The 22,202-nt window shown below is 40.1% G+C and overlaps 1 protein-coding gene across 1 annotated transcript in view; it reads right to left on the bottom strand.

The window, feature by feature from the left end:
- Positions 1 to 487: 487 nt before the first annotated feature.
- Positions 488 to 22,202, bottom strand: part of ZNF407 (zinc finger protein 407) — a 641,504-nt gene continuing 619,789 nt past the window's right edge. Inside the window, exon 9 of the mRNA XM_073678940.1 lies at positions 488 to 8,548. Within this exon, the coding sequence (XP_073535041.1) occupies positions 7,260 to 8,548 (1,289 nt within the window). The 3' untranslated portion in view covers positions 488 to 7,259. The remainder of the gene's footprint in view (positions 8,549 to 22,202) is intronic.

Raw genomic sequence — 22,202 nt, forward strand, 5'->3', positions numbered from 1 at the left:
GTCAGGATTAGTGTTGAGCGAATTCGTTTGGCATTTCAAATTTGTGTTCGGGGTTAAGGCTTGTTCGCACCAAAAAGGCGCCTCCGCCCAAGAACATCCCTGATTTGCCACGCTGTCACGCAGATGGGCTGAGCAGATGTTATCTGCGTGACAAATCAGGGATGTTCGTGGGCGGAGCTGATTTTTTGGCGCGAACAAGCCGGAACCCCGAACACAAATTTGAAATGCCAAACGAATTCGCTCAACACTAGTCAGGATGTGGCCAGCCTAAATCATTTAAGAGTTACAATCCTTAACCATTTGATGGTATAATAGCCACATAACTCCCTGGTGACATTAGACATATTTGTAATGACTATAGGATGTTATGCAAATATATTCAAAGGAGGGCTTTTTCGAGAAATCAGAGAATTCAACACTATGAAATACATTTGTTTTATTAAAACTTTTTAAAATTGAAAACACTTGTCAAATACAGAACAGGCCACAAACATCATGTATATACAGGTATTTCTGTCAGATGACGAACACAGTCACTTAAAGGACATACAAATAATTGTAAGAAAGCAATGCTATGGATCAAGTTTCCCAAGAGGTACAGTATATGCTCACGTGTGGTATTTTACTGTTGATTTTTGCAGTGCTTTGTGTAACAAATAAAAATATAGCAATTTTGGCAAAACAATTCAGAAACAAATATGATAAAATTCAGCAGTAAAAAACTTTGTGTGAACCACGAACCCCATTATGTGGCTTGTAGATGAAATATTAACCCAGCACAACAAAGCATCACATTCCTTGAAATATTGTATATAGAAGATATAAAAGAAGGTAGAAGATACTGAAGCTCGATATGTGATCATAAAACTCATAATGATCTCTTATCAAATTAGGGTTTTTGAAGCAGAGCAAAAATTGTCCCTTCTCCTGTGATAAAGCTTTGTATCGAAGTGGCTTCTTTAGGTGGTTCTCACGTAACAATAACCTGGCATTGACATTAGATTATCCCACTGAGGGTAACGGGGCGCAGACATTTAGGATTCTTTACGGATATTACAGATATCACAGCCAGCTTTACTTGCAGTGTATGCGGATGTATTTATTTATACTGGAAAGAAGCTTATACAGGAAGGGAAACTGCCCAACAGGATAGCTGCATAAACTTTCACATCCATTAATTAGCGGACACGGAGATCTGCTTTGTGACATAGCTTTTTACAAGGGAACACCACTCTATACTGGGTATACTGGGGTGCGTACCCTTCAGACTGGGAGCCACATATGGCCCACTATGCCATTTTGTGCAGCCCAAAACCTTCTGAAGGCAGCAGTTTCCATTTCAGAGGGTAGAAAAGTATCACACTGCTCAGGAGCAGGGATGGGCAGGCACAAATAGAGAACAAATTAACCGTATCTGGGTCCCCTATACATCAAGAGACTAGGGTTCCTTCACCTCGGTTTAGAACTCCATAAAGGCCTATGGGAGTTGCCTAAGCGTCCAACTCTCACTACTTCTGACACCCATAGTCTTCAATACAGACAGTTACATGTGTGCAGTCTCCTCTTCTCTAGAGTATTGATTGGTGAAGAAAAGCATCTCCATTTTCCAGATATGTGGGAGTCCTGGTATTGCAACCTGCATCTCTTAGACATTTATGGCATAAACTTCTGATATGCCATAAACCTCTCCAATAGTAACACCTCTAAGTTTCAGAGTTGTTCAATATGACAATGTGGTCCTTGGACGAGAAAGGGTTGTGCAGCCCAACTCTACAGCCTCTGCCCAGTAGGCAAGAGTTAATTAAAACCTATTGATTCATCACCGTGACCTCTTTTTTATTGTCCTATACAACTATGTACACATTGTGGCATGAAAGAATAACTGTGGCTAAGCAAAATGAATTATAACAAATACATACAGTATATCAAAAGTAAAGCACCTACATTTTTTTGGTACTAGAATAGCACAACACCAAGTATCATGTTGTGATGGGTCAACAAAAGAATACAGGAAAGTCCACTGAGACAAAAAGCAGTAAAAAGTCTTAAGATTGTGCTGATCAGATTCTGCTTCTACAAACAACACTAATATTATTAAAAAAAAAATGAAAAATGTGCTCAATGTCAAGGCTGAGTGTGAGAATAACGTTGACCTTTAAATCTACTGTATCCCATTTACATGGACTAGTTGGCTGTTCTGATGTGATTAGTGTCAAAAAATGTCAACGTTTGTTACACAATTGTTGTTTTAAATATCTTAAATTATCTAACAAAATTAGAAGAATCTGTCCCACAAACAAAGGAGATGTTTAATCAATAGATAATGAAAAATTATGCATTTTTACAATTGGATGCGTTTTAAATGAATGCTCCTTTGCAGAGATAAAGTGATAACGGTGCCTCTGCTGTGTCCTGTATAAGGCATGTGCCTGACCATGTGCAGACGTTTTCACTTACAGAAGTGAATATTCTCTACTGAAGGTGCTGGATGGGGCTATTTCAAGCTTATGACGTTTCTCGTCTCTGACTTTTCCCTTCATTTATGTAGCAATGGTATCTTCAATAGCAGAGGTCCTTAGAGCTCACCTCAATAAATCACACCAGGGCAGTACAATAAGTTCAGTGGCGAAACTGTAAAAACAGCATATATGTTTGGCTACTAAGCTTGTTGTACTGCGCTGGTGCGATTTATTGAGGTAAGTTTTAAGGTTCTCTGTTATATCACATATAACTGCTACTTAGATGAAAAGCAGGGAGGAGTAACGTCATAAGCAAGGAATAGCCCCTACCAGTGCCATCAGTAGAGAATATTCACTTATCTTCCATGAGAGAACATGCTCTACTGATGCCACTGGCAGGGGCGATTGCGTTCTTTGATGTTACTCCTATCTGCCTGTTCCTTTGACCTAAGCAGCAATGGCATATGCTGCAGCAGAGGAACCTTGAGCTCACAGCAAAAAATTGCACCAGTGCGGTGCAATGCAATGAGTCTGATAGCCGGACAGATATGCTGTTTTTTCAGTTTACATGTTCAGTCAGGGTCAGGCTGCCATATCATTGGGGCAAATTGAGCAGCAGCACAGGGGCCTGAGAGGTAAGGGGGCTCAGCTACATCTCCACATTAGCAAGCAGCTTTTAATACAGACAGCTAAAGGTGTGCATTCTGATGAACTATTGGTCTGCAAAGAGTCCATTCACTGTTCTTGTACAGGGCTGTTCTGCTTGTATCTGCCCTTGCATATGGCCACTGATCTCGTTGTATTGTGCTGGTGTGATTTATTGAGGTGAGCTCTAATGTCCTGTGCTATAGAACATATCCTCACTGCTTAAGAGGAAAGGAAAAGTCAGAGACGAGTAATGTCAAAAACATAGAACAGCCCACAGAATATTCACTTTTCTTCCTTCTGTTCTTCTATGGGTTCAAATACAAACAGCACCCGCTGACCAGCAGCTAAAATGCCTCTACATGGTTGAGCACAAGCCTTACACTGGATACAGCTGGGACCCCACGATGAGTTTATCTCTGCACAGCAATATTATCTTAAAATACATCCAAATGTAAAATTGGTTATTTTTCCATGATCTACCAATAAAACAGCATTTTTGTTCATGTGACAATCCCTTTTACTGTTTTGAGATTTTGCAAATTAAAAGACGTACAATGTCACAGAAAACCCCTTTATCTCAAACTATGAACCATCATGTATTTTATGAGGTTTACAATTCTGTACAGATTTTTAAAGGTAATCTGTCAGCAGGTTTTTTTATCATTTAATCTGAAAGCATCATAATGTAGGAGCAGAGAACCTGACTCCAGGGATGTGCCACTTGCTCAGCAGCTTGTATTTTTAATACAGCAAGTTGATGCCCTTTAAATATAGGTGATCTCCAATTTCTCTGTCTTCCTTTGCACAATATTGTTAAACCATAAAATCCTGTCTGCCTGAAGCGACCAGTAGGGGCAGAATACAGCATACTAATATACACAAAACTTGTCTCCCCCTAGTGGTGGTTGCAGGCAGGTGGAATGTTACCATGTACCTATGCCTGTGTGAAGTGAAGCATTGGATGTGAAGCTCCGTATTAGATACAAATAGATTACAAATGTAATAAGCACAGAATTTTAAACAGAAAATGAAATAATAAAATGAACCCATAGTTTGAGGGACCCTTAAACAGAGAAAGTTTTAATAAATAACTTTTTAAGTAAAATAAAGACAGGTTCTGTAAATTACTCCAATAACATTTCAACGTTTCATTTTTTTTATTTGAAAACAACAATTGCAACAATTTGATAAGAAAAGACATTGCATATGACATGTTACATTGCTGAAAGCATTAATCTAACATTACACAGCAAACGGAATACCAGCAATATGAAGCACGATAGTTGTATGTCATGTTACCTGCAGGGTCTATAACTAAGTCTAGAATATTACTCAAGAAGAGGCAACTGACTTAAGCAGGGTAGTGAATTTGCCCACTGTGGGTTGAAGGGAGTCTGTCACCTCCAAAACTGAGGTTGAATTATTTAGACATTCCCCTATAAACATCGTACTGATTCCTCGCATGGCCAAGGGATCGGTGCACTGTTCCACCCCCAATTACCATCTTCCGCTCTTCCACTTATTGTGGAAGCACTGCCTAATCTATATCTCCAGCCTGGACACATACTGACACTGCAGAGGCCAAGAGCACACACAGAGTCAGAGAAAGCCAGGGCTGAGCTCCCATCACTCTCTGGTGTGTAGCGGCCACTCGCTGCACACAGGATCACAAAGCAGCTAGCAGCCGATGCTGGAGGAGAGGGAGATGAGAACGCGCACAATGTCAGAGTGTGTGCACGCTCATCTTCCTCTCCTGTGTGCAGCGGCCACCCGCTGTAGTGTGATCCTGTGTGCAGCGAGCAGCTGGAAGACACAGAAGAGGGATAAGAACACACACATTAGTGTGCGAGCGTTCTCATCTCCCACTCCTGTCAGCATCGGCCGCTAGCTGCGCTGTGATCCTGTGTGCAGCGTGCGGCCGCTAAATGCAGGAGAGATAATGCTCCTGCACATACTGACACAGTGTGTACTCTTGGCCACTGCAGTGTCATTGCATGCGGAGTGAGCGATGTCAATCACCATAAGGGAAGGGGTCGGAGGATGGCAATACCATAAGGGAAGGGGTCTGAGGATGGTAATACCATAAGGGAAGGAGTCGGAGGATGATAATACCATAAGGGAAGGCGTCGGAGGATGGTAATACCATAAGGGAAGGCGTCGGAGGATGGTAATACCATAAGGGAAGGCGTCGGAGGATGGTAATTGAGGGGGTGGAATGGTGCACCGAGCCCTTGGTCTCACCAAGGATGCACCGAAACCCATTCATGTACACATCTGCTATAACTTTTTTATACAAAAGTAAACTACTAAAATCTACAGCACCTATATGATTTTGTAGGATCTAAATTTCCTATATCAACGTATAAGTAGTGAAATTTCAGTTTTTAGGGTAACAGACTCCTTTTAACCTAAAAAAAAACAAAAACTGAGTAAAAGAAATACCTACACAATAGTATCAGTCCTTTTTGGGTTATTGCTAGATTCCAATAGGTATCATCTATTTTCCTTCTTAGTAATTTCACTTCATTTAGCTCCAAGTGAATAAAGGGCACAGTGTAGCGATTTAATATGGAATGGATGCATGTTATCCTATCATATCAGTACATATGGAATGCCATGGCGGCACATAATAGTGAATGCGCCAGTCAGTGCGGGTATCCATACATAGGCAGCCTGTGTACACACCATAAGCAGTCAGGTTTTGGAGATTACAAAATAAATGTCCATACAAATAGTAATGTCAAACTAGAATATCAAGCATTGGTGTTTAGAGAAGTCTATCATTATCCACATGTCCTATATATTATACGTGTGTCCTAGTGCAGACCCAGCTGGTGCAAGCACGATAGTGGAGAAGGCCATGTAAATGTGCACAATGGACTAAGGCTTTTATATATGGGTTTTCAGCTCCTAAATTGGCAGGTTCATTACTTTTGATGGCAATAAGAATAGAACATGCAGCACTTTTCTTGCTGCACAACAACAGAATGCATTGTAAAACTCATTTGGAGCAACGCCTTCATTTTTAGTATGAATGGAAGCCACAACACAAGTCTAACTTGCAAACATAATAAAAATGAGTCAAAAAATGCTGCCCAGAAGCATCGTACAACGATCAGAGAAATAGAAAGACAGTGGAGATCTTCTATTAAAGGGGTTTTCCTGGACTGTAATATTGACGGGCAATCCTTAGGCTAGAGCACTAACATAACAGTGAGGTCCTACTTCCATCAATCAGCTGACTGATCAAGCAGCATCAACCATAGTGTTGACCGAACACAACTCTGTACTATTGCTAGTGGCTGGGTCTGGTATTACAGTTCAGTTTAATTTATGTAACACAGCCCACTTTAGTCAGCTGATCAGCAGTTTACCGGAAATGGGGTCTCCAGTGATTTCCTATTGTTGGTCTAAACTAAGGATAAGTTCGAAAAACACAATGAAGCAAACATCAGCTAACCGGGTTGAGACATGCCTGGCATAAGGGTGCGGTGCACGGAGGCTTCAGGCTGGTTTCCTTTACCAAGTGAACTGTGAAAAGAAAGGATTACTAAGGATAAGTTATCAATTTTACAGTCCCGAAAATATATATAGGTAATTCCTAAAGTGGTTTGTCGTAGCCAAGATCTGATTTGTTCAATTTGTAATAAAATGAGATATAAATATTATCGTGCCCGGGGCACACTTACTAGGCAACATTAATGCACCACTAGTCAAATGTATGAATGGAAAGGTGAAAAAGAGATTTTATACATAGATATATCTATAGATATTATAGTAATTAACACTGTAGCAAAATTCTGAATATTTCCATATTTGGTTAAGATGACACTGTACAACTTTTACAGATTAATGCAGGAATAATAATGAAAAACCCTGTAGAGCAGCCCCTGGCAGCGATATAACACCGCTATACAATGTAATTACTCATTATTGGATTATCTATCAGCTAGTGATTTTGTTTTCTGTAAGGACTTCATATAACAAATTCTTCCTTCTCTAATAGCTTCTTCTGAATGTTTTGCTTTAATGGGTGGATTAAAAACATTGTTTCTAATAACAGATGAGGAAAACATTACGTGTGACAAAATATAGTCATTCAGAGCTTCATGGTCTTACATGGTGGTTTGGAGTCTGCTCTATGGTTGGGGATCACTCCGTATAGACAACCATGCTGTTTATGTCGTGGGAGCCGTCCTCAACAGGCATCTGTGTGTCCATAATGGTTTCAGTATGAAGAATGCCGCTATTTTCACTAGTTTCGATGACTGTATGTGAATACATGTTGGATCCTTTGTCTTCTTGTGGTAGTCCGGTTACAATATAATGTGTGGTACCTTCCTGATAACTGCCATTACCATTCTGAGCCATGGCTCTGGCTAATTCTTCAGTGACAATAATCTGTGAGATTTCTCCATCTTCACACTCAACTAAACGCATTTGTTGATCGGGTATACTAAGTGTGTGGCTTTCTGTGTTGTGCATTATTATATGGGGACCTTCTGTTGAAACCATGTGAACAGTGCCTTCATCATTAACAATGACTTGTGTCACTCCTTCTTGAAGCAGCTGATCGGCCGCAGCAGAATCACATACTGCGAACTGTAGGACCCCCTGGACCATGTTTTTGAAAGCTGATTCCTGGGAAGTGGCAAATCCAGAAGAATGCATGACTTGCTGAACAACTCCTATTTGTTCAACGTCTTGCTGATTTTCATGCACTTCATGATACACCTGGATTTCTTCAGTATTTGACTCCACACACACCTGATCATTTGCCAACCCCACCAATGACTCTTCAACTGATTGACTTTCTAGACTGTGTTGTCTCTCTGCATCTCCAACATTACCAATCTCTGTTACAGCACAAAGCAAAGCATCTAGAGCAGAAGAGGAATCAGACGTGTGTACGGCTTGTGATGCATCTAAAATACTCTGTGCCATCACTTGCTGCACCACGTTACCATCAGAGTCGGTTAAAGTCTCTATAGCAACAGATTCTGCAACATCTGTTTCTTCCATTGGGCCTTCAACAACAACAACTTGTGTTGTTCCTTCCGGCAATTGCTCGCCAAGGATTTCACCAGGAATGATGTCTCCCATGTGAGCAGTCTGATCCGTTGCTATAACTTGACCATCTTCTGTGATGTGCACAACTCTTGCCACCTGACCAGCCATGGCCAAGGTCTGCAGGGTGGCGGCTGCAGTTTCCTCCACAGAAGTGTCAATGGAGAAATTACCCTCATATTCATCAGAAAATCCTTGAATGATAATGACTTGCTGAACTCGTTCAGGAGACTGCGAGGCTTTCCTAGTGGCTTGGACATGTTCTTTTAAGGGAGAAGGTTCAGCAGATGTAGTTGCAGTGAAAGGGCTATCGGTTTCTACAAAGTTTGCACCTTGTCCCTTTAGACGACATTCAAATGATTTTGAAACAATGCCTACAAAAAAATAAAATGTGTAAATTAGTAAAGGAGTAATATAAGACCTTTGCTGCACAATTAATAGTAACCAGTAATAGACTAGTAGACAAATGTCTCCGGAATTAATAAATAATTGACAATAGCTAGAGCAAAACATTTTTCTGTTCTCTTACAGCTTCCTATTTGTAATGATCTCTCCATGAAATTTCAAGGGTGTAATCAATAATTTATTTCTTTTTTTACTTCTTAGGCTTACCAAGGTTAAAAATAACCCACTGAACGTCATTTACCCACCCCTGCCCCCAATATTTGCTGACAGACTTCAGCTGTGACGTTAGGACTATATTACATGTGACCATCGCAGCTGCATCACTAGGCTCAGTGGTGGTGGGCAAGACTGTTGAGAACACACTGCAGTTTTGCTGTTTTTAATAACTAAATTTTAAGAGAAAACTGGGATTAGATGAAGAAAATGGGAAGATTTTGCTGCCCTTAACCAAAAGGTTGTAAAAACTGGAATCAACCATTTGATATTTACCATCAACTATTTCCCATCTGCTCAAATAAAGTGTGATTTTTGATGCACCTTTTTTTTTGTCCGGGACTAGTGTCTGTCCAAACGTCAGGAAAGGTATACAGACTACTTGTTGCAAAAATGTAAGTGAATTATGTTCATGAATTGTGAAGTTTTTGAATCATGTATGAAAGGTGTAACGTTTCTCCTTGTGAAGAGTGACATGCCAAGCCTGGCATGCCAATGTGAGGAGGCTTTTAAGCCTTGCAATGCTCCTCTGGTCATGTGGCAAGGCTCATTAAAGGGTCGATATTGACCATTAGGATTGCTACTTCCAATTTCAAGTGTGTACTGCTCCTCGGCGTCTTGGCTGCCAGGAAAAGTGCGCTCCTGAAGATTGACAATTCAGACCAGCAGCATGGTGGCACTGCTAGTTCAAGCTGTGCGCTCTAGATTACTGTCAGAAGTGGATACAAAAAACACACATTTCAGTTAACCCTTTAGGCCTCCTTGATACAAATTGTGAGCACTGTCAGTAAAATAAAAATGACAGCAGTGATTTAACCCAAAATAGGTAAAAATAAATCATACGGAAGCAACATGCCTTTTCTGAACGGCTTTTGGAGCATATACAGTATATCACTGTTTATTGCATTTAAAACATTTGTTACCACACCGGAGAAATCACCAGTCTATAATAGTGCAAAGTGAAGTGCAAGTCCTAGTACCTGCAACAGCTACAGGGGTCAAAGCAGATGCTATAAACATTTATTTCATTTCTATATTTTTGGCCAGCGGGGCTCTATGAGAGGCTGTCATGGGAAAGGGAGGACCAAAATGAACATTTTCAAAGCATTAAACAGTTTCTAGGTAATATTATACAATGAATCTGGCACAATGCTGTTGAATTAATTTTTGGCAGGACTTGCACTGCAGAGGCACGCGCTATGATATCAGTACTTTCCACTAGCAATTTGAGTCTCATTCTGGAGCTTGGAAGAGTGGAGAAATATTGCAAGGAGGAAAGGGGAACATGCCAAATGGTCAGACAGAGGAATATGAGAGCTTCTGAGTGCGGTTTGTGGCTATTACATATTGTCATGTTTCTATAGACAGAGAGGTGGAGAGGAGAATAAGAGAAAGAGAGGGTGAAGGTGGACAGAGCATGTCTAATCACAATTCACTGTTCTTTAGAATGTCTTGTAAGAAAAACTGAGGTTACGATAATATTTACTAAGAGGTGTATTCACACCAAGTGGATGACACCTTCATTACTTTAGACTACTAGAGGTGCTGGAGTTAACAGTTTTGTTACTATTGACTACCAGGAGTGTTGGCATTAACCCCTTCATTGCATTAGACTGTAAGAAATGACAACCTTAAATGGAATCTGCCATTAGAATTTAACCCACCCCCAAGCTATTTATATGAGCATGTAGCTCATTCAAAGACAACTTCAGCAATACCTTTACATGGCCAGTCCTTTCCTCTGTTACTTTGAAATCGGCATTTAAATTGATATGCAAATGAGGCTTTAGATCTGAAGCCTCCGTCACTCCAGCTCTATTACCCGCCCAATTTCAGCTTGACTGACAGACTCTATGTTATGTGACTTCAGGCAAAGGAGCTACCAGTCATGGAGGAGAAGGCATCGCCGGATGGGAAATAGAGATGGAGTAGCAGAGGCTTCAGATCTACAGTAGCTCTTCAGCCTCATTTGTGTATCAATTCAAATGCTGATTTCTCTGTAACTGAGGAACGGACCAGCCATGTAAAGGTGTTGCTGGATTTGTCTTTGAAAGAACTACATGTGCATATAAATAGCTTGGGGTGTGAAAGCCCGCTGCCAGATTCCCTAAATACCTTAGATGACCAGGTATGCAGGCTTAAACTCTTCACTATCCTAGATCACAAGTGATTCTAGTTTTATCTCTTCACAATTCTAGACAATATAGATGGTGGCACTAACCACACTAGACCAGCAGAGATGCTGCCACTATCCACTTCAAGTCCTATAATTAAAGTACTTAAAAAACCTTTATACTTACAGTATTAAACACACGACTTGGTAAAATTGCTGACTATTGGATGGTGACCCATCACATAGCTCATACAACAGTTCATAATACATATGTACAATATATGATGGGAATCAATGATGCGAAAGGAGATTTAAAGTTGAGTCCTTTTGGGTATGGTGTGTCTTCAAGAAATACAGGCTATCTCCGAAATATTCAGATGGTATACGAATGTAAAAAGATGTTGTATAAGACATCTATATTATGTACAACATACTTTCAAATATAGTGTAAGACTGGATATCAGAGGACGAGATTTTCTAAATATGAAATATTTTGGATTTTTATTTTTTACTTTCTAGCTTTAATCATTATCCAGTTCAGAACCGCACACGTAGTGTATCTGAGTCCACAGATGAGTTAGGTAACCGTCAGGCAAACTACACTACATGGGTAAATACTGCTGTCACTGAGGGCTGTGATGGAGTTTAACTACTCCAACACTTTAACCTCGGCTTCGTGAAGCCCTTGCTATTCCATCACAGTTCATAAATGTGATTGCAGGTCCATCTTTTGATTCAGCAATTTAATAACTGCAAGTGCTGTCAGTATTGCTTTGAAAAATTGCTCCTATAAAATATAACAGCCTCAATCACACTGTAAAGGATTTGCCCACTGAAGAATTCTCCATTTCAACTTTAATGAATTAATGGGGAGTTGAGAAAAAGGTAATTTTAAAGGAAGTAAAGCCATAGTGTTAACCATTAGGATAATGCCATTGTAACAATAGCAGCAATAGACAAAACAGAATCTAAGAATGTTCTTGAATGACAGGTGTATGGCTTCTTGTCGACAAAATTCACTTTCAGATATTAGAAGTTATGAATTCTTTTTGGATTTTATGTAGGTATTTTTTTTGTATGTTTTGAGGTATTAATGTATATTCAGCCCATATAATTCTAAAAGGATATGACAACAAATGGGCTAATGCATGGGTCAATTATAAAGGATAAAACTTTCTATGACATTGTAGAATTTGAGAATTTAAAGCAGATGCCCAACTAATTTACTAAATGTAGCCAACGAAGCAAATAACGGAGGATCCTTCTACTGAAATCATGGTAATCTAGCTATAGGTAGTGCATGCAATCTACCATTGACTCTCTACAGCAGAGATGTCAAACTCAAACACACAGAGGGCCAAAATAAAAAACTTGGACAATGTCGCGGGCCAACCAGTATACAGTATAATGGGCCCCATATAGTCCTCCATATAAAATAATGGGCCCCACATAATCCTCCATACAGAATAATGGGCCCCACATAATCCTCCATACAGAACAATGGGCCCCACATAATCCTCCATACAGAATAATGGGCCCCACATATAATTCTGTATGGGGGACTATGTGGGGCCCATTAATCTGTATGGAGGATTATGTGGGACCCATTATTCTGTATGGAGGACTATGGAGGGCCTATTATTCTGTATGGAGAACTATGGGGGGCCTATTATTCTGTATGGAGGACTATGTAGGGCCCATAATTCTGTATGGAGGACTATGTGGGACCCATAATTCTGTATGGGGGACTGGGTCCCACATAGTCCTTTATACAGAATAATAGGCCCTACATAGTCCTCCATACAGAATAATAGGCCCCCCATAGTCCTCCATACAGAATAATAGGCCCTCCATACAGAATAATAGGCCCCATATAGCCCTCCATACAGAATAACGGACCCCACATAGTTCTCCATACAGAATAATAGGCCCTACATGGTCCTCCATACAGAATAATATGCCCCCCATAGTCCTCCATACAGAATAATGGACCCCATATAGTCCTCCATACAGAAAAATAGGCCCCATATGGTCCTCCACACAGAATAATAAGCCCCCCCATAGTCCTCCATACAGAATAATAGGCCCCACATAGGGGTGGTGGTTCTGTTGTTGGGGGCCGAATATAACCACCCTGCAGGCCAGATTTGGCCCACGGGCCAGAGTTTGACACGTATGCTCTACAGCAATACTAATAAAGAACTCAGTGCCTTGTCATTAGATATTAACAGTCAACAAATTCAGATGGTCAAACCTCTGCCTTGCTAAAGACGCCTCGTGGTTAGGATTGCAATGCTTAAGCAGCTGCACTTAAGTCTTAGATGACCATATGTGATGCTGAATGTTCATCAGAGAAGTGTAATACACACTGCCATGACCCCCAACTCGATAAACCATAGTTCACCATTTAGTAGCCTGGTATACAAAACCAAAACAGAAAACAGGTGGATGCTATGGGATTGGTTTCTTAATTGATAGGTATCAACAACTATACAGATTTGTGATAAATTAAAGTTACTTTTTTTTAATATACATATATATATATATATATATATATATATATATATATATATATAAATTAAAATCATGTTTCTGCATGTACAGTGGTGGCCAAAAGTATTGGCACCCCTGAAATTCTGTCAGATAATACTCAGTTTCTTCCTGAAAATGATTGCAATCACAAATTCTTTGGTATTATTATCTTCATTTAATTTGTCTTCAATGAAAAAACACAAAAAGAATTGTCCTAAAGCCAAATTGGATATAGTTCCACACCAAACCTAAAAAAGGGGGTGGACAAAAGTATTGGCACTGTTTGAAAAATCATGTGATGCTTCTCTAATTCGTGTAATTAACAGCACCTGTAACTTACCTGTGGCACCTAACAGGTGTTGGCAATAACTAAATCACACTTGCAGCCAGTTAACATGGATTAAAGTTGACTCAACCTCTGTCCTGTGTCCTTGTGTGTACCACATTGAGCATGGAGAAAAGAAAGAAGACCAAAGAACTGTCTGAGGACTTGAGAAACCAAATTGTGAGGAAGCATGAGCAATCTCAAGGCTACAAGTCCATCTCCAAAGACCTGAATGTTCCTGTGTCTTCCGTGCGCAGTGTCATCAAGAAGTTTAAAGCCCATGGCACTGTGGCTAACCTCCCTAGATGTGGACGGAAAAGAAAAATTGACGAGAGATTTCAACGCAAGATTGTGCGGATGGTGGATAAAGAACCTTGACTAACATCCAAACAAGTTCAAGCTGCCCTGCAGTCCGAGGGTACAACAGTGTCAACCCGTACTATCCGTCGGCGTCTGAATGAAAAGGGACTGTATGGTAGGATACCCAGGAAGACCCCACTTCTTACCCCAAGACATAAAAAAGCCAGGCTGGAGTTTGCCAAAACTTACCTGAGAAAGCCTAAAACGTTTTGGAAGAATGTTCTCTCGTCAGATGAGACAAAAGTAGAGCTTTTTGGGAAAAAGCATCAACATAGAGTGTACAGGAAAAAAAAAGAGGCATTCAAAGAAAAGAACACTGTCCCTACAGTCAAACATGGCGGAGGTTCCCTGATGTTTTGGGGTTGCTTTGCTGCCTCTGGCACTGGACTGCTTGACCGTGTGCATGGTATTATGAAGTCTGAAGACTACCAACAAATTTTGCAGCATAATGTAGGGCCCAGTGTGAGAAAGCTGGGTCTCCCTCAGAGGTCATGGGTCTTCCAGCAGGACTATTACCCAAAACACACTTCCAAAAGCACTATAAAATGGTTTGAGAGAAAGCACTGGAGACTTCTAAGGTGGCCAGCAATGAGTCCAGACCTGAATCCCATAGAACACCTGTGGAGAGATCTCAAAATGGCAGTTTGGAGAAGGCACCCTTCAAATATCAGGGACCTGTAGCAGTTTGCCAAAGAAGAATGGTCTACAATTCCAGCAGAGCATTGTAAGAAACTCATTGATGGTTACCGGAAGCGGTTGTTCGCAGTTATTTAGGCTAAAGGTTGTGCAACCAAGTATTAGGCTGAGGGTGCCAATACTTTTGTCTGGCCCATTTTTGGAGTTTTGTGTGAAATGATCACTGATTTGATTTTTGCTTCATTCTCTTTTGTGTTTTTTCCTTGCAAGCAAATTAAATGAAGATAATAATACCAAAGAATTTGTGATTGCAATCATTTTCAGGAAGAAACTGAGTATTATCTGACAGAATTGCAGGGGTGCTAATACTTTTGGCCACCACTGTATGTCAATGGAACGGTGTGCTTCCATATGTGCGATATTTAGAGGAAGTCCCTTACTTTTTCCATATTACATCACACTAAGAAAAAAGTAATTTAAGTGAAATGATTCCAGTTGCAATTGAAAGCTTCACTGGACTGTATAGTGCTGTGACAATAAATTGGTCATATGAGATTTAAAAAAAAATTGAGTTTTTTTTCTAAAAATAATGCAACTTTTACCCATTAGTTGTGTGGTTTTACAATACCAGCTTTCAGCAGGTGTGGAGTGGTTTGGGGAAGAAGAAAGCAGCCTTGAATTCTAACCCTGGACAAACCCTTTATTATTGGGGTTGTCAGGCCCCAGGGTACAAGTCTGCAGTCACTTTATGTGACTTGTGAATCCTCACACTGCGCATTGTGAGGATTCTCCAGTGACAACGAAGGGAGCAGGCGGTTATGTGACTGCAAGTATGCGATTTGCCACATTCCGACTAGACATGTCCATACGTTTAGTCGGCACATAACGGTATGTATGCAAATCACATACTTCCGGTCACGTGCCCACCGCTACCAGCACCAGAGAATCTACACAGCGCAGTGTGAAGATTCACAAGTCTGCAGTCACAGAGTAAGACCTGAAAACCCCTTCAACCCTAACACTTTTAGAAAACAGATGTGCTGAACCTGACATTTATTTGAATTTCAGTAAAGCCTCCAAGTTCACATGAAACAAGTTTAATACAATATAATCACATGGAATCTAAACCTTCGACAAGATACCATTCACATCACAATCACTGGGTGGCCATGTACAAACACAGAGCATAGACATCTTATGACAGAGTAGCACAAAATCACGTTTTTTTTTTCAAAGCTGACCATCTTCAGCCACACACCTTGGGATATGTTTATCCAATAGCAATGGTAAGAATGGCTACATCTGTACACTGAAATGTCAATACTTTGTGAGGTTTCGCTGCCCAGTATCAGTCCCTATGATCACTAAATACCTACAATCATTATCGAAATAACACAGTAATGAGTAATGTCAGTAATGCACTATGACATTGAATGAGCCTAACATACGAAAATGTAAAATTAGCTTCTCCTTTCATTTTACAGCAAATTCAGAATAAATGACATGTTTGCAGCAATCATACCTAACAGGCAACATCTTTATCCTGAATATGGTTTGATCTAGGGTCTGATTACAATTATAATTCATAACAAACACAATGATTATATTTTGGTGCTGCTCTCTAGAAATGGACGCCCTCTGACTGTTTAATGGCTGATTACGAATAACATAAAGGTATGAACACTGCACTAAATTTCATTGCAATGAAAGGTCTAACTCCTGGACAAATAAGCTTTCATGGATGGAATAGAGCAGACTCACAAGCATAGGCATCTTTATATGTATGCTGCTTTTACTGATGAATATATGAATTAATGCCCATTATACAATGAAATACAATTGCTGCATGGACTAAGAATTGTATGAAAATATGTATACAACATTTTGCAAAAAAAAAATGCATAAAACTAGAAAATATAAAATGATATAATAAAAGTTGCTTAAACTACAAAATCACTAATTTAATTGTATTCTGGTAAGGACTGGCTAAAGTTAAACATATTACTGACTGCAACTTAACAATCTCCTTGAGTTCTATACAATAAAACAGTATCTCAGCACTGCGTCTGGATGGCACAAGTCGCCTCTATAGACAGCTTTATGGTAATTGTCCTGAAAGTAAAGTTCTGTGTTCCTTTTGAGGTCTAAGTGATTGTGAAGCGACCGTTCTAATTCAGCGCGACTACTAAAGAGGTGTTTCATTTCGAAGGATGCAGTGAACGGAGAGCTGGTCCCCTTCCAAGAAACCTGTCTCTTTTGCAGAACTGTTATTTATCAACTATAGTCTTTAGTGAATATTTTAACCCCCTCCCTCTTACCTACAAATGTCATGATTTTTAAACGTGAACTTCAGATTTGCATTTTCCTTTCCTATCTTTTCCTAAATGTGGCTCGAGCTTCTCGTGCCAGGTTGAATAGAATTAAACTGCAATTTAATATCTCCCCCTTCTCATCTCCTAGAAGCCCTCCTTCATTTTTTGGTTTATGTAGAAGGGGGAGCGAAGCATGTACCTGGCAACGCTGTGTGTTGTTCTTTATTCACTGTCATTATTTTTCTTCCCCTAAGACAGAATTCACGGAATAAATACTTTATGCTTTTGTTAAGCGCACATTTAATTAAAATGTACAGAATTTGTGCAGTAAACGCGAATGAAACAAATAAAACAAGGGCCCCCCTCTCTCGAAGGCATACGTTGTGAATGAAAAATGTCATTACATGCTAAAAAATTTTGCAGTAAACAGGGTCTACAGAGAGAAGTTTCCCTCGTAATGACATCCATAAAATACACAAATGGCACTTTTAGTACCATCCTGAATATGGCATTTTCTGTGCTCTACACACAATCTAAATGGTTTGATCATAGAGCATAATACTCCATTGGGTTTATAGAACAATCAATGTTCCATAAAATGATGTATTTATCCAATAGTAGGCTCAGCAGCTAGTGGTGGATGACATTGTAGGGCACTGGTGTTGTACTACTCAGCCGCGCGCATGCTGGTTGTAAAACTTACCCAACACTACTTCACCAACTTCATCTCATCTGTGTCAAGCAATTTGTTGAAGCTTCAGCTTAGTTTAAAAAAATATAGAAGAGACTTGTAATAAAAATTCATTGAATTTTCAGGGGAAGAAAATGGTGACAGAAGAAAGGTCACCCTGTGTCGGCACTAAAGGGGTCAAGAGTCATTTGCTGTCCTAAAACAGAAAGTAGATTTCATGCATCGCATAGCAGATAAATATGACATTAAAGGGGCTTGATTTTAAAAGAAAAGCTTCATCTTGGAAGAAAGTCCACTAGTCTGTTAACCTTCCAGCCTTTAATGTGACGGAGAGCGAGTGCTCAGGCGGAGACTTTCAGGAATTATAAATTATATCTTTATTTGTGTGAGGTGCAGCATTATGGCCGTAACGTACAAAGACTATTTCTATAATGGAAGCGGAAGCGTAAATACATTTTTATGCGAAGAACAGAATAATCTCCACCGGTTATTGGGCTGCATAATATTTGGAAAAAAATGCAAAAGAATAATGGAGAAGATTAATATCGTATCTGATGGGTTAAAAGATGGCTTCTCTCTTGCCTTCCCTTTTCTAATTATTGCTGGTGGGATTATGCATTTATTTGATTGTAAATTAAATTTTGCAAGGCTCGTTGCAACTGGAAGTGACCTGACTACAGAGTGGAAAAGTTTTTTTTAAGTAGCATAAAAAAATATAAAATGTATAATACTGCACAATAATGCTTCCAATATGAAATATCTCATAAGGGATGGGCCATTATTTAATATAATCCAAGTATTACATACATAAATTAATAATAGCTAGCATCGCAATCTTTACCATCATCTTACTACATATAGCTGCTTGATCCACCCATAAAATGTCAAATGGAAACAATTAGTTTAGTTATTAAAGGGCAAAAAGCAATTTGCATTGTGATCACACTAGTGCCCATATCTAACTTTAATTCTCATATTAGTCATCAATTATCGGCATGGTGGTCACACAACTGACCAAATTTAACTTATATTCTTGTATCAGTCGTAGTTTCATAGTTTTAAGGTTGATGGCAGACATAAGTCCATATTGTTGGATCTATAACCTAATATGTTGATCCAGAGGAAGGTAAAAACTACATGAGGTAGATGCTAATTGCCCCATGAAAGAGGAAAAATTCCTTCTTGACCCCACATGCTCACATTAAGTACTGATGTTTGACTAATGAATTAAAAAAGCACGCCCATAAAAAAAATTCTCTTAATATATTGCAATCATATTATATAGCACTGTACACTTACAATTATTTTCCATTAAGTCTATGACATCATGTGATTAAAAACTGACAAGCTGAATCTTTCTAAGCTCTATGTAGAATCAGGAAGTCTCTTTTCCCTGCATGAGTCATCATTAGAACTACAATTCTACTCTCTGCAAAGTCCCTGGCAGCCCAGCTAAACCTCCTCTTCATCTCCTGACCCAGCTGCTCTGCTCCTCCCCCTTGCCAGGGGCTTTGCAGTGAGGAAGAATTGTATTTCTAATGATGACTCATGCAGGGGAAAAGAGACTTCCTGTTTCTACATAGAGCTTAGAAAGTTTCAGCTTGTCTGTTTTTAATCACATGATGTCATAGACCTAATGGAAAAGAGAAGAATTTACTGGGTATAAGGTCAAAATGAGCAATTATAAGTCCACAGTGCTATATAATATGATGGCTGCAATATGTTAAGAGGATAAAAACTTTAATGGGAGGAGGGCTTCTTTAATACTAGTAAACTTTTATTTTCTTAAACCACATTGAAAAATACAATCAGAAAAGAAAAAGCTAAATGTTACAAACTTCAAATTATCTTACACTTCAATCTGGAAATACTGGTTTTGATCCACACAAGGAAAATTAACATATAAGTTAACGAAAGGTTTGAGATGAACCTGTATAATTTTTATTTATATTTAAAATAAAAAAAAAATATTAATTTGGAATATCAGTTTTCCTCTATTGAACTTTCTTCTGCGGGTACTGTGGAATGCACAACCACTGCTCAATAGCAGCACAGGGGCACCATTAAAATCAAATTTACAGTAAACAGAACCTGCAGCTGGGGTAAAACACTAACTGTTAGTATTTTAATTATCAGCTACGATTTCAGAGGTCTAACATCTGCTCAGATCCAAATGACAGCAGCTGCGTGTGTACACTTAAAGCAGTGTGTGTTTATTCTATAAATATTAAAATGGAATCGTATGCCGCGTACTCGTCAGGAGCATTGTGTTATTAAGCTGGTCATGTCCGTCAAAGGGGCCAAATTTCTTTCTTGTGGCAAATTCCTACGGGGTCGACCTTTTCAAAAGGATGAGATCCAAAGACAGCATAAATACTTGAGCCTGTAAATTGAAAATGTTTTGCGCTCTCTAGCAGAGGTCACTTGCTGCCAAGATGCTGCTGGTAAATGCTAACAAAAACATCAGCACTGTTACCAGTCCGATCTAACTTCAAGGACAAGAATGCGGAGACGTCTCTCTATATCTTTACTTATATTATACTTCAGATAAATTCATTGTCAAAAGACAATAGAAATCAATTAATGATAATGAGGCACAAACCAATACAATACTCGGTACAACAAGTACGAAATATATCTGTGCCAATTCCAAAGTAAGAGCTGTTGAGAACCTTCTACCAAAACATAAAGTGATACTTTATGAATATTGAGTCACATCTTCTGATAAAGAAGTAGGAAGGAGTGAAATGTAACAACTGTGGGGAAAAAGAGAGGTTCAGTCATCTCAACAATCATTCAGAACCCCAAGTCTTTTCTACCGGAGTGGCATTGGGCATCACACATTTGACCGCATTGTCTATCTGAGACGCACCAATGGAAGATGCAGCCAAGAGTCACTCAAATAAATATATGCAGTTGCAGGCAAAGTTATTCAACCCCCATGGCAAATTAGGTTTGTTAGGAAAATGTAAAAACTTTCTGCTGTTTGCAATAATTCAACCAAACAAAAACAATTTAAATACAATAACTAATAATGAATGGCTTCTCCAAATTCAACACAAGAAGCCACTATTAGTGACTACCACAGCCTCAGAATTCTTTGGCGCCTGCATGACAAGGATCTTTTCTACTTAGTAGAGCACTTTGGGCTGTTATGACCGCCTGCAAATGTGATGCACGGCCATACACCAGCTTCTGGCTGCATTCCTGAGGAATATCAGCCCACCTTTCATAGACAATAGCTTTCAGTTCACTAATATTGTTGGGTTTACATGCTGTAACCACCTTTTTTGAATCCCACAAAAAGCTTTCTATGTGGTTCAAGTTAGGTGGCTATGATGGAGACTCCAGAATCTTCTAGTACTTCCTCTGAAACCAAGCCTTGGTGAACACTGAGGTATGCTTGGGATTTAGTCCGGTTGAAAGGTGGAATGACGCTCAATCTACAGCTTCATCACAGAAGACATGATGCTTTCTCCTAGGATTTCCGGATCCTTTCTTGAACCCATCTTGCCATCCATACAGGGGCGGGCTTCCAGTGCCAGAGGAAGCAAAGCAGCCCCATCACATCTTTTCAGTATCTGTTTCATTTACCTTCTCAGTTTATACTGCTGATCAGTAGGCCCAAAAGCTCCAGTTTTGTTTCATCATTCTACAGATAGAATCTCAAATCTTCTGTAATTTATTTATATAGTTTTGAACATATTGGAGCCAGTTGGATCAGTAGAGGTGTATGTGACACCCCAGGGGTCTGGTTGCCACAGTAATAGAGATATTATGTCTGAGAGCAAGTGGGAGGTTTCTCTGGTCAGGATCCCTAAACATGCAACACGGCCCGCCCAGATCTGGGAGGGGAGGAATCTGCCCTTATAAACTGGGTCTGGGGCGGGATTAGGTCAGAGTCAGAGTGAAGCTGCAGACAGTTCCAGACACAGGGAAAGTGAGATCAGGAGCTCTGTAGGAGCAGTAGCTAAAGACCAGGGGCTGGAGCTGAGCAGAGCTCGCCCTGGACAAGGACACTAAAACCGGACACAGGAGTCCGAGGCTGTGGGGACTGATCTACACCCAGCAGCAGAAACCAGCCGGCAGGGGATTCCAGGTCCTCTGGCCATAGAAGCCCGGAGGCTCAGTCACAGAGAAGGGACCAGCGCCGCCATCCAGGAGCGGAGGCTAACAGAAGGCCCCAAGTCACCAGCCATACGGGTGAGCACCACACGGTATACTCAGGGACGTGGGCTACTTGTAACCGCTGACAGCAAGGTAGCCAGGAAGAGTGCAGATTAACGGGGAGGCCTACAACTCCACCTGGCCAGGGGAACTCCTGCTTGCTCGCAGACTGACCAGGCCCCTTATACTAGCCAGTACTCCCGGGAGGGTCTGCCTTGTACCATCAGTAAAGACCCTGAACTGCACCTCACGTCTCTGTGATTCCTTGCCGCTC

This window comes from Phyllobates terribilis, unplaced genomic scaffold (assembly GCF_046119375.1).
Source record: "Phyllobates terribilis strain yellow unplaced genomic scaffold, ASM4611937v1 Scaffold_4__5_contigs__length_816908805, whole genome shotgun sequence".
NCBI classification, from domain to species: domain Eukaryota; kingdom Metazoa; phylum Chordata; class Amphibia; order Anura; family Dendrobatidae; genus Phyllobates; species Phyllobates terribilis.